General features: G+C 35.8%; 1 protein-coding gene across 4 annotated transcripts in view; it reads left to right on the top strand.

Annotated features, from left to right (window-relative positions):
• The first annotated feature begins 666 nt into the window (after window positions 1–666).
• LOC113510365 (EH domain-binding protein 1) overlaps window positions 667–13,212 on the top strand; it is a 53,598-nt gene continuing 41,052 nt past the window's right edge. For 3 of the 4 annotated variants that reach the window (XM_052891957.1, XM_052891955.1, XM_052891954.1), the window contains exons 1-2: window positions 11,970–12,124; window positions 12,517–12,631. In XM_052891957.1, coding sequence (XP_052747917.1) covers window positions 12,115–12,124; window positions 12,517–12,631 — 125 coding nt within the window. In that variant the 5' untranslated portion in view covers window positions 11,970–12,114. Of the gene's footprint in view, window positions 945–11,874; window positions 11,917–11,969; window positions 12,125–12,516; window positions 12,632–13,212 lie in introns of those variants that run through there. The other variant, XM_052891956.1, reaches the window with a different exon arrangement.

Genomic DNA, 13,212 nt, shown 5'->3' with positions numbered 1-13,212 from the left:
AATGAACAAGTAGACACTTTGGCTAAAATTATTAATTCAAGTGCTGCTCGTGTTCAAGATTTACCCCTTTGTTATTCAGATTGTAGTATTGGAATACATAAAATCGTTACAACTAAATGGGAGGAGCATTGGACTCAAATATTACAGACTAAAGGCAAATGGTACCGCAAAATTAATTGGCGTATTGGAAAACCGTGGTTCTGCAAAGGAAAGGACACAAACAGAAAATTTTACACCAATATTTGTAGATTACGAATCGGCCACGGACATTTCAACGAACACCTGCACCGAATGGGCATGATCGCTTCCCCATCATGCACATGGTGTAACTCAAATACAGCCCAATCTCTACATCACCTTTTTTTTGATTGCTCTGAATTTGTCATTCAAAGACACATAAATATCCCGCACTCAATCCCGCTTCTCTTAAGATTTCCTTCTTGTTTCAAAGCTATTTTCACTTATATTACTACAACATTCAAGGAGCTATAAGAATACTTTTATTGAATTGCAAGACAATGATTTTTTATAATTATTTATTTTTAATTTGATAAATCCACTGGTTTAAGAAAACTCAAGAAAAGATATTTATGAAAATGTACTTACCGGATTTGACAAATGAAATATTGAAGATTATGACAATAACTGAAGCGACATTAGAAAAATAAAATTCCAGACAAATTATCTTTTTGAAGACTAGGCAGCATGGTCTCCGACCTTAGCCTGTTCCAAACGGAACAAACGTACTAAAAAAAAAATGTATTGAAGTTTTCTGTTTGCACTAGCTATTTTACGTAAAAATTAAGCAGTCTTAGAAATATCTCTTCCCTTCATTAGTCAGAATATTGTTGTGTAAACATTAAAATTGTGTATAGTGTCAAATAGTGACTAATAACACTTCAGATGACCAAGTTTCGTTGATGCCACAGTCATCTATATTAATCGTAAGTGTTCATTTATTTTTCGGAGGGTCTTTTATCAAGGCTAGGTCGATGTTTACTCTGCGTTAATTAATTCATGAACGAGGCTTTAAAAGAGGAAGCGATGATATCAGCCCCAGTTACTTGAACTTCCCTATAGTGTTGCAAACTATATGTGCTCTTGTCGTAAATAGGGTTTCTTTTGATGGGTTTGTGTTATTTATAGACATCAAGTACTACGACGTGTAACCACCGCAGCTGGGAATGTTTATTTGTACATTTTTATTTATATTAGGTGTCTGGCACTCCATTTTATATGTTGAAACTTCAGAAACTCTTGTATACTTATTCTAAGGCTTAGTAACAACATAAAAATAAAACATAATATTATATTAATTTATTCTTAAATGTATTTTCTAGTGTTTTATGCTAAAATAAAAAGACAGCAGTGAACATTACACTTTTTATCTTTTTTTAAATTAATATTTATATTCTTGTGTAATGTGTCATTGTGAATTAAATTATGTTAGTTTTTTTTTTTTATAATAAATAGAATAACTATTGAAGCTATGCCTTGCTCTGAAGTTTAATATGGTAAAAAAAATATTAGTGTCTATAACACTATCTCATAAATGGTTAAAGAATATATTTTAAAAGAAATTAATAAAATAAAAACTACATTATTATACTACACATAAAACACTTGTATGATTATAATTATGCTCATGACTATAATTTTATTTGGGGTTATCAGAGGAATAATTTACTGTTAATATTAAGTAATGTTACAGTTAACATGCTCACATTTGCCAACCTAATTGGAATTTTATTTTTTTAAATATTAATCTGATTAGAAGTAACACTTCTATTGTTTCATAAATTATTGTTGTTTTTTTTTCCTGAACAGATTCCAACTTTTTATGGAAGTAATAATATGAAAAAAAAAGTTACTTAAATAGTTATTGATATTTACTATGTATATATGTGTATATATACTATATATTATATAAATACTAAATTATGAGATTATATTAATTTGTTATCAATAACTTTAATTGATAAGATATAAAATACATCAGTATTAACTGTATATCTCTACAGAGATAATGAAATATAAGTTTATCCTATTATTGTCTTATTAGACACATCTAATCAGAATTATTTTTTTATTTTATTTTATACAAAAATCCACAGCTCTTAAAAAATAACTTACATGCTAAGTCTCTTATGAATACAGCCAATAACGGATTTTACTTATACAAACAAAAATTTTGATTCCATAGCGAGGTAGGCAAGTTAGAGTGGGTGTATAGTGAGTGTCCATAAAGTTAAGTTAATTATATTAAGTTAATTATAAGTTGAGTATATTATATTCCAATATAAAAGAAATCAGAGATATTTTGCTTGTTTGTCTCTCTAACAATAAGACAGATACCTATAATGTAATAATTACTAATGTTATAAATATGGAAGTCAGTTTACTATCTCTTAGCTTCTTAATAGCTCAACCTATCCTATATAGGATGAAGAAGTAATGCTAAAAGCTTGTTAATAAACCGTCCAGTTACTGTTTATCATCAGATAGATTGTATGCTTATTTGCCACCTTGGTGGTATAAAAAAATCCAGTCAGAGAGTAGACATTGTTAGTATTAAGTACTAGTAACCTAAATGCTAGCAATATGATGGTTATAATTTAATTGTTTTTTACAAATGGTACATAGTAGGTAATTACACCGCTATATTTTACCATAATTGGTGGGTAAATCTATTTTTAATACATATATTAGTATAATTCTATATACAATTAGTACAAGGAAGACTTTGTATAAAAGTTGATTGCTTGGGTACCTCTGTCCCATTCGTGTTTCTACCGTGAAGCAGTTGTGTTTGCATGGCTTTGTTTCGGTTTGAAGGATGGGATATGGCGATATGAGTTCATAAGTTGAGCATGGACTGTTTTTAACATAAATTTATTTGTAAGCTCATGTATACCTTCAGTCGGCAGTGTATTCCAGTGTTGTGGAGTTTGGATAGTGAAGAAATCTGATCTGAAGCAAAAACATTGTTATAAAAACACTTGTTACAAGAAATATATCATTGCTTTTACATAAAAAAGCATTTTTAGTTGTTTATATACATTTGATTTCTTCAGTGCAGTCAGTTAAAAATGGATACAAATAAATATTAGATCATGATGAAATATATTGGATCATGGACTTAATTGGGTTTATTATCATAATTCAGAAAGTCGGCAGAGTTACAAGGATTACCCAAAGTTCAAAGTTCAAGCTATTTATTTAAAGTTGCTCTGATAAAGTTTGCAACTGCAATGCACTTATCAAGTTGGATTCTAATTGGGTGTCATCTCTTGCATTATAAATATGATACACCCATATTGGACTCATAAATCCCAACTAATATAAAAACGTAAAACTTTTTTTTTAATAATTTTTAATAAACAGTTAGATTTTTGCGAGTTTAACAATAATAATCCAATTTGGTGGTTATTGCACCAAAATGCGGTTCACAGTTGTGTTATTGGCAGTCGAGCTTAAAATCTACAGTATGTTTTATCTTAATATCATCGTTTATTTCAGCCGTTAACTGCCCACTGCTGAACATAAGCCTTTCCCATTTTCTTACCAGTAGTTGCCACGCTTGGCAGGCGGGTTGGTAACCGCAGTTAGGCTTTTAGAGATGTTTTAAGAGGAATGCTGCTGCCTATCCCTCTATCATTAAGTTCCCTAAGTCGCCTCTTACGACACCCACGGGAAAGACAGGGGTGGCCTATTCCATGCCGGGACCACACGGCTATTTTATCCTGATATGTCATCGAGAAATTATAGTTACCTAATTCCATAAAGTCTCGGTCAATAACTAGTCGTTATATAAAATGAATCTTATCAGAATTCGCTTAAAGTGACTTTTTAAACGTTCTTGTACAGTCTAGACTTATACGATACCTGCATCCTTCCATTTGCATCCGACTTTGTATTTATACCATGTGTAGTGTGTAATAAAAATATTGAATGATAACAGTTTGAGGAAATAATAATGTTTAATAACATCTCATACATGCATGCCCATACAATTTGCGTGTATGTCTATAAATAGTATGTACATCTGGTTTCCTTATTTTTAGATCATATTTGAATATATTTATTGTTTTACACTCTTTGGAATCAACTTCCAGCAGCTATATTCAAGAACCGATACGACATCATAAACTTCAAGAAAAGAGCATATTCCTTATTAAAAGGCTAGTAGTACACCTACAATACCGTTGGTGTTGTGGGTGATCATGGGCGGCGGTAGTCACTTACCATCAGGTGAGCAGCGTGCTCGTTTAAGCATGAGGCTTACAGGGGGTGTTATAAAAAAAAAACACTAAAGAACCCCCCGACTTCACAGATGCAATCTACTCATACAAATGTTTGAGATATTGTACAAAGCTTAATTGAAATATTGTATAAACCTATCAAAAATATTTAAATGACAGTGAAACCCATAGCAAAATCTGATGCGTGGTATAGAAGTTAGGCAGAGAAATTATTATTGTCTTTACCTGTCTCAATATTGAAGTACTACGTTCGTGATTCACTGTTCATCCCAAAGGTTGACTGGTAGAGAATGCTTCTAGCATCGAGTTCGCCTTTTGTACCATATTTTCTTTTGGTCGATAAAGTTATTTAATTAGGAAAAATAGACGCAACCAGCGACTTTGCTTTATACTATAGTGGTGACCAGGTGGTCTACCATGAAATGAAATTTCGAATTTTCGGGCTCAATTTCGTGTTTTTGTTTGTACCGAAGTCGAGCCAGTAAATGGAGCTTAACATTTCGTTCATCATAAATCCTATCCTAATAGTCCAAAGGAACGATATTTTAACATTTTTAATAATTTTAAACGGCATGTATTATGTAATTTTAATATCAAATTTCTGTTTCGTTCGTCCCCGAAATTTCGGAAATCATTTCATGGTAGACCTACAGGTCCCGGCTTCACACGGGTAGTATTTTTTTTAAACAACTTAGAATGGCAAACAAGCTGACGGCCCACCTGATAGAAAATGGTAACCGTCGCCTATAGACATGAGCAGTACCATGGACATAACTATCTATTTAAAAAAAAAAAAAACCGCTTCAAAATCCGTTGCGTAGTTTTAAAGATTTAAAGCATACACAGGGACGGACAGACAGCGATAGCGACTTTGTTTTATACTATGTAGTGATGTAGACATAGAGATAGATGTGTCGCATGAAAGAATTGACCTACTACCATTAGTAGGTCAATGCTATGAAAGCATCAATGTGTTTTGTGGTTCAAATAGTAATAGGCTCAAACTCCATGACTTGCCATTAGTTACATAAAAGGTATAATGGTAAATTTTTTTTTTATTATACAACTTAGAATGGCAAACAAGCTGACGGCCCACCTGATGGAAAGTGGTAACCGTCACCTATAGACATGAGCAGTACCATTAACATAACAGAGTATACTGTTTCGCCCATGATACCCCCCATGCGTTGCCATCCCTGAGGACTCAGGTGTTATTCCTCTGTACCCAGTAAATTCACGCCATATCCCACCCTTCAAATCGAAACACAGCCATGCAAACACAACTGCTTCACGGTTGAAACACGAATGGGACAGAGGTATTCAAGCAATCCACTTTTGTACAAAGTCTCCCTCTGGTTTTTGGGTAAAACAATTAAGATTGAATTTAAAAAAAGTCCAACATCAATTTTGAAAAAACTATTTTGTTTTAAAAAGTAATTACTGAATCGATATTGATAAAATTTCTACAAGACCAATTTGTAATTTCGGTTTTTTGTAAACTTTCTACATATATGTTCTCCTTTAACCAAAGGTTGTCTGTAAGAGATTGCCCTAGCGATAACACCGCCTTTTGTACCTTTATATGTATATTTTAATCTGTACTTCATACTACTGTCATTTGAATTGTTTATACGTCATTGTTTATTTTTTATGTTTTTGTTCCAATAAAGAGTTAAATAAATAAATAAATATACTGTACAAACATTGTGCCTAAATTAAAATTCTTTCTTTTTCAGTCGTAAAATTTGTATTCTCTGTTATTAAGCATGAAAGAATACGTGGAATAATAAAAGCTGTGTCCCACAAAAAACAATTTAATTGTAATAGAAACAGTTGTTTTGGTCTAAAAAAATAAATTACGAATCGATTTTGATAAAATATCTACGGGACCAAATTGGTAATATTATGCTTTCAGATAAAAAAAAAAAAAAAGAATTTACCAAATCGGTTTACAACTGACGAAGTTATGAGGTAAGAAACATAAAATAATACAACCGAATTGATAACCTTCTTTTTGCAGTCGGTTGAAAAAGGTAACTTTTAAACTTTCGCGCTGCATGTTCTTCGGTTTATAAAAAAACGGAAATTAAAAAAAAAAGTTAATAAAGGTAAAGGTTAATTAATAAAAAAAAAAGGTTTTTTTTTGTTAATATAAAACCTATTTTATTTGCCATTCTGAGATCAAAACAGAAAAAGCTCCTCCAAAAACTAACGGCTTTAAATTGGCTCTTTTTGTATAGCAAATGGGTACTTTTACACTAGAAATGGCTAATAAGCTGACAGTCCACCTGATGGAAAGCGGTAACCGTAGCCTAGACATGAATAGCAAGTGGACGTCACAGATTACACTGTGACGCCCATGATATTGAGGAATAAGGCGTTATATCTTAGTACACGGTAATTGTGCTCGACTACTCCCGAGGATAATAGTGTTACGCCTCCGCACCATGTAATATCACTGCTTTAGATATTAACGTAACTCATTCCATAAAAATGGCGTCACCATCAATCAGCCGTTAACTGTCCACTGCTGAACACAGGCCTCATCCATAAAGGGAGTTTTTTCAGTACATGCCACACTTGGCAGGCGGATTGGCAAGGGCATATAGGCTTTTGGCAGTTTTAAAAGGGATGCTTCTGCCCATTCTTCAACCAGTAGTTCTGGCGTAGAATAGGCCACCACTTCCTTTCCCGCGGGTGTCAGAAGAGGCGACTAAAGGAGCTTAATGGTCAATAGATAGGCAGCAGTGTCTTTCTTAAATCACAAAATCACCAAAATAAGACCAAAGCCTAATTGCGGTTGCCAACACGTCTGCCAAGCGTGGCAACTACGGGTAAAATGGCAGAAATTTGGGTAGGACAGAGGCATCTAGCAGACGAATTTAGTACCTAAGAACAAGGAATTACATAGAAGGTATAAAATAAAAACTGTAAATCACATGGTTGCCTCCTTTCTTCTTATGCAAATATTATAAGTAAAAAGAGGATGAAAGATACATTATCAGTTTCTATTTTTCTCAATTCATAGCAGGCTAGTGTATAGAAAATGTTTGATATGTCAATTATTTGTCAATAACAAATTTTGCATTACTAGATTATATATTCGACACAGTTTATGTAGAAAGTATGCAAGCAGGCTGTGTCTCAATTTGGTGGGGTTATACGGCCAATAAAACCAAGTGACATATTTCGATGAATTTGACTTCTACGGACTAGTTAAAAGGCAGATGCGTTTTTATTAGTGTCCGACCGAATTTTCAGTTTCGGTTTCGGCTAGTTTCGGCCAGAAATTCTACTTTCGGCCTTAGTTTCTATGTATCTAGTATGTTTTTATATATAAATATATATGACATATTTGTTACACACTTTAATTTGTGTTTATTATAACCCTTTAAGTATCTGTGTGTTTGTGTAAATAATTGTGTAAAAAATACACTAGATTTCCGTATAGAAGAGAAATTTTAAATGTGTTCCAATAAGTTTCGGTTTCGGCTGTAAAACCTGTTTCGGTCGGACACTAGTCTTTATGTTTATCCCTCTCTAACGCATTGACAATGTCATAAATATAACGAGCAACACACCAACTATGCATTCCATCTATTCTATTCCAAAATCTTTGTTTATTTATTTATTTATTTAAGGCAAACAAACAGATAAAATAATACATAATTATATACTTAAATAGTAATTTGGTAGCCACTAGAATTTGCACAAAATAAAATACAAGTAAACGAAACACAAAATAATACTAAAGTAAACAAAATTAAACAAATATAAACAAAATTAAACAAATATAAACAAAATTAAACAAATATAAACAAAATTAAACAAACAAATACTATTGAAAACTACAGCAACATTGTCAATATCTCTCTGGTCTGTCTAAGTAATAAGTGTGTCATCGACAAGTAATTTGGGAATTGCCAAATATAGTGTATGTATCACATGTAAATGATGCGAGTTCTATATATAAAGAGATGAGATCATTGATTCATAATCAATGTGGGTGTCGGATCTTCTAGTAGGAATGTCATTATCAATGACTTCTGCTTTGTATATTATGTGTAGCTAGTTGTTTACTGCGTCTGCGCCCGCGTAACTGTTATCTCCTGTGGGCCTACCATGAAATGTTTTCCGAAATTTCGGAGCCAAAACACAAATTTGATGTTAAAATTACATAATACATGCCGTTTGGAAATATTAAAAATTTTAAAATATTGTTTCTTTGGACTTCTATGATAGAATGTATGACGAACGAAATGTTAATCTCCTTTTATTGGTCCGATTTTGGTATAAACAAAAACACCAAATTGAGTCCGAAATTTCGAAATTTCGTTTCATGGTATGACCATGACATGGTCTCGAGGGAAATTCGGGGAATCTTTGGGTTTACAATTTATAACTCCTAAAGTTTAGGCCGTGCATTAATAAATTAGTTATTAATTAGACTGGTTTAGTCAGTCAATTAAAAAAAAAATCTTTTTATAAATTATGAATGGAAATATGATAGCAAAAAATATATTATATATATTTCATTGTTTCTGCCTACCCTAATGGGAGACAGGCGTGACAGATATGTATGTATGTATGTATGTATGTAAAATATATTACTAGACACCAGAGGGCACTAAAGTCGTCCATATGAAATGAAATGATTATTTATTTAAATTTAAAAAGACACCGTTTGTCGTATCACCTCACTTTCAGGGCACTTCTCTTGATAATAAGTCGAGTCTGGGGATTCTTGGCGTCGATATATCTAGCGACGTCCAGTTTTGCGGTCATCTGGAGGAAAAAGCTAAGATAGCTTCCAAAAAGTTGGGGGTGCTCAATAGGGTGAGACGGTATTTCACGCCAGAAAACCGCCTGAAACTGTATAAAGCTCAAGTGAGGCCACACATGGAATACTGTTCTCACCTGTGGGCAGGAGCGCCACAGTACCAACTCCTTCCGTTAGACCGCATTCAAAGTCGGGCAGCTCGAATTGTTGACGATCGGCGTCTTACTGTCCGGCTCGACCCACTGAAACTGCGTAGAAATGTTGCATCTCTGTGCATCTTCTACCGAATTTATCATGGGGAGTGCTCTGAAGAATTGTTCGGATTGATACCTGCTGCAGGTTTTCACCATCGTACAACCCGCCATAAACTAAAATTTCATCCCAACCATCTGGACGAGTGGCGGTCCTCCACCGTGCGTTTTTCAAGGCACTTTCTCCCACGCACAACCACTCTTTGGAATCAACTTCCAGCAGCAGTATTTCCGAACCGATACGACAACATAACCTTCAAGAAAAGAGCATATTCCTTTTTAAAAGGCCGGCAGCACACCTGCAATGCCGTAGGTGTTGTGGGTGACCATGGGCGGCGGTAGTCACTTACCATCAGGTGAGCCGCATGCTCGTTTGCCCCCTGTGTTGTAAAAAAAAAAAAAATTTATTTGCCAAAACATTTTTACACAAATATCTCTGTTTTATTCGTGTCTCTGCCACCAAGCAGCTGTGATCGCAGACTGTTCGGCTGAAGGATAAGATATAGCAGTGAAATTAGATAGTATGCCAAACACCATAGTCCACAGGTATGGTTGTAGGATGGGCGTGACAATATTTTCTATAAGGTTCATCAAGCTGTTTGTGTGTATAGGCGAAAATTGCCACTTTCCATCAGGCGGACCATAAGCTTGGTATTTCAAATTACTTAAAAATTACCTTATTGTTTATTTGTCTTATTTACAAGAGCTCGTGTGTTCGATTTTCTCTCCGGCAATGGAAAACATCGTTAACAAATTCACTAGACAGCTGTAACGTAACAACTGTCGTGTTTGATTCTAATCATCATTATTTCAGCGGTTAACTGTCCATTGCTGAACATAGGCCTCTCCCTATTGAGGAGTTTTGCCAGCAGTTGCCGTGCTTGGTAGGCGAGTTGGTAACCGCAGTTTTTTTTTTTAATGGGTGTAAATGGTATGGTAACCCCGCCTGCGCTAACGGGATACGATGGCGGAGCACCAGTGAAGGGTGATAGATGAGAATGAAAACAGGCCAGTTAGCCCATCATGACGAATCCATCTGGAATTAATCATGATAGTTTTCAGGGAGAACCGCGAGGAGGTCGACCTGGTTGGGTATATTGCTAGCAATAGGATTCTCAGTCTCCATTACTAACAATCCCTTCCCCCGGTAACCGCAGTTAGGCTTTAGGTTGTAAGAGGGTGGCGTCTGCCCATTATTCGACCATCAAGTTCTATTAGTGGCCTCTTACGACACCGTAAACGGAGTTTGATTTTAATATGCTCGGAGAAAGGTCTCTTTTCTGTCGCCTTTGAACATAAGACATGTGGAGTATTACGTTTAAAGGCGACAGTCCATAAATTTGTTTATTGTGAATCTTGCATTAGTTCTTCTCAACTATTTGGAGAGGATGGATGAAAGAAGAATTACGAAAGAGGTTTATCGAGCACCAATGAATGGAGATGTCGGTAGGGGCCGTCCTAGACGGACGTACGAGGTCTGTCCGGAAAGTTCGTATAAAAGTGTTCTGGAATGCGAGAAAGAGGAGTGGGGAGGCCAGGTAAGCGCAGGACCCCTTCCTTATGTCCCTAACAATGCTTCAGTTCTGGTCTGACCGCCGTGCGGTGCGAACTGGCTTGTCACGCCATCTGTGAAGTTACCTCTTAACGAAACCCCGTCGGCATGGAGCCCGCTTCCGTTGAAGAGCAGCGCGTCGTAATCAAGTTTCTCTCGAAACTCGGCAAGAATGGCCGTGAAATTTTTGCCGATCTAATTCGATAAGACATCCGGGGAACCACGAACAAAAAAATCAAGAAAATCCCGCTCAAATGTCAAGACAATGTTGATTGTTTTTTTCGATGTTCGGGGGATTGTCCATCAAGAATTCGTCCCTCCAGGCCAGACAGTTGATGGAAAATTCTACGTCGATGTGCTCAGACGCCTCAAAGCTCGTGTGGCACGAGTTCGTCCAGAATTGGCGCGAGAGGGGCGTTGGATTCTTCACCACGACAATGCCCCTGCCCACACCTCTCTTGTTGTCCGTGAGTTTTTGAGTAAAAATTCCATTACGGTGACCGAACACCCCCCCTATTCGCCGGATTTGGCCCCGTGTGACTTCTTCTTGTTCCCAAAAACCAAATTGGTACTTCGGGGGCGGCATTTGGGGGACATAAATGAGATAAAAAAAGCTACGACGGGGCAGCTGAGAAACCTACAACCAGAGGACTTTCAAGGAGCCTTCTCACAGTGGAAACGGCGTTGGCACAAGTGCATTATGTCACAGGGGGAGTACTTTGAAGGGGATAAAATTGATTTACCTGAATAATTGTAAAATAAAATTTTTAAAAAACTTTTATACGTACTTTCCGGACAAACCTCGTATGTCGACCAAATAGGCGACGTGCTGAAGGCAGGCCAAATTAAAAGTACCCGTAACCGGCGAGCGTGTATGAAAATATTGATGAATGTGAAGGAACCGAAAGAGGCTTGTTCGAATCGAGGCATTTGGCGTTCTATTGTTTCTACTTATCCTAATGGGAGATAGTCGTGACAGATATGTATGTGTGTATTTGTTTTACATTATCATTTTTACTTCCGTTACAGGAGCGGTAGCAGCATGTCGTAGATAATCGGCGCACGCGCAATGTGAGTGGTATTTCCCTATACATTCCAGTTTTGCTATTTGTGTAGCGGGGGTTGACGTGTTGTATTGTTAATATTTTTATAATGTTTTTAATTAAATTAATAATAAAATATATATATTAGTGTATGGACAAACAATCAGGACAATTGTTAAGCCCCTCTTAATAAGCGTATTCTAGTGTTGTTGACCCTGAACTCATCATGGGAAAAAGTTTGTTTTTAATAGTTATTTATTAATTATTTGTAAAGCATTTGTGTTATAAGGATAATCGTATTGCATTGTTTTAATATCTTTAACCGACTTCAAAAAGGAATGTGTGAGAACACATTCGACTGTATTTTGTTTGTGTGTTATTTTGAACCAGTGCTGAATCGATTTTGATGATTCTTTTTTTTATTAATTATGTATAGATACAATTATATGGCACGCCCTTTTAAAATATAAAGTATTAAAAATATGTGTGTGTGAGGCCGGCAGCATGTTTGCAAATTGCTCCAGTGTTGCTAGTCCTCATTGCCGGGTGTAGTTATTTACCATTAGGGAAACCGCATGCTCGTTTACCACTCGGTGTCATAAAAAAAAAATGTAACTTTGTATTCCAGTGAAGAAAAAAATGGCGTCCGTGTGGAAGCGGCTACAGCGCGTTAACAAACGCGCGGCTAAATTTCAATACACGGCCTCGTACCATCGGGTCGACTTGGATACATCGCCTAAATGGTATGTCTAGCTAGCGGGTGACCCTGTATATACCATCTGCATGGGTACAACTGTCCCACTGTTTTTGCCGTCAAGGTAAAACACAGAATATGGAGGTGTAAAACCATAGTTCTCAGAAAAGCAAAGGTTGACTGGGAGAGAATGCTAAATAGAATTAAGTACGTTTTTGTACCAAAATTTTGTTTTTGTAATGTGGTCAAGTAAATAATCCTTACTAATATTATTAATGTGAAAGTGTGTTTGTTTGTTTGTTGTCTTATAGCGTCGTAATAGGTTAACCGATCGCTATGAAATTTGGTGTACATATACTACATGAAATAGAGAAGGAGATAGGCTTTTTATCCCAGTTAGTAAATATATTTACCAGAGGGAGACTTTGTACAAAAGTCGATTGCTTGGGTATCTCTGTCCCATTCGTGTTTCTACCGTGATGCAGTCGTGTTTGCATGGCTGTGTTTCGGTTTGAAGGGTGGGATATGACGTGAATTAACATGGTATAGAGGAATATCACCTAAGTCCTCAGGAATGGCAGCGGATGGGGGGTATCATGGGCGAAACAGTATACTCTGTTATGTCCATGG

Source organism: Galleria mellonella, unplaced genomic scaffold (assembly GCF_026898425.1).
Source record: "Galleria mellonella isolate WM207_F2 unplaced genomic scaffold, CSIRO_AGI_GalMel_v1 utg146, whole genome shotgun sequence".
Taxonomy (NCBI): Eukaryota; Metazoa; Arthropoda; class Insecta; order Lepidoptera; family Pyralidae; genus Galleria; species Galleria mellonella.
Note: the sequence above shows the minus strand (reverse complement) of the source record. Positions and strands in the feature narration are given on the sequence as shown.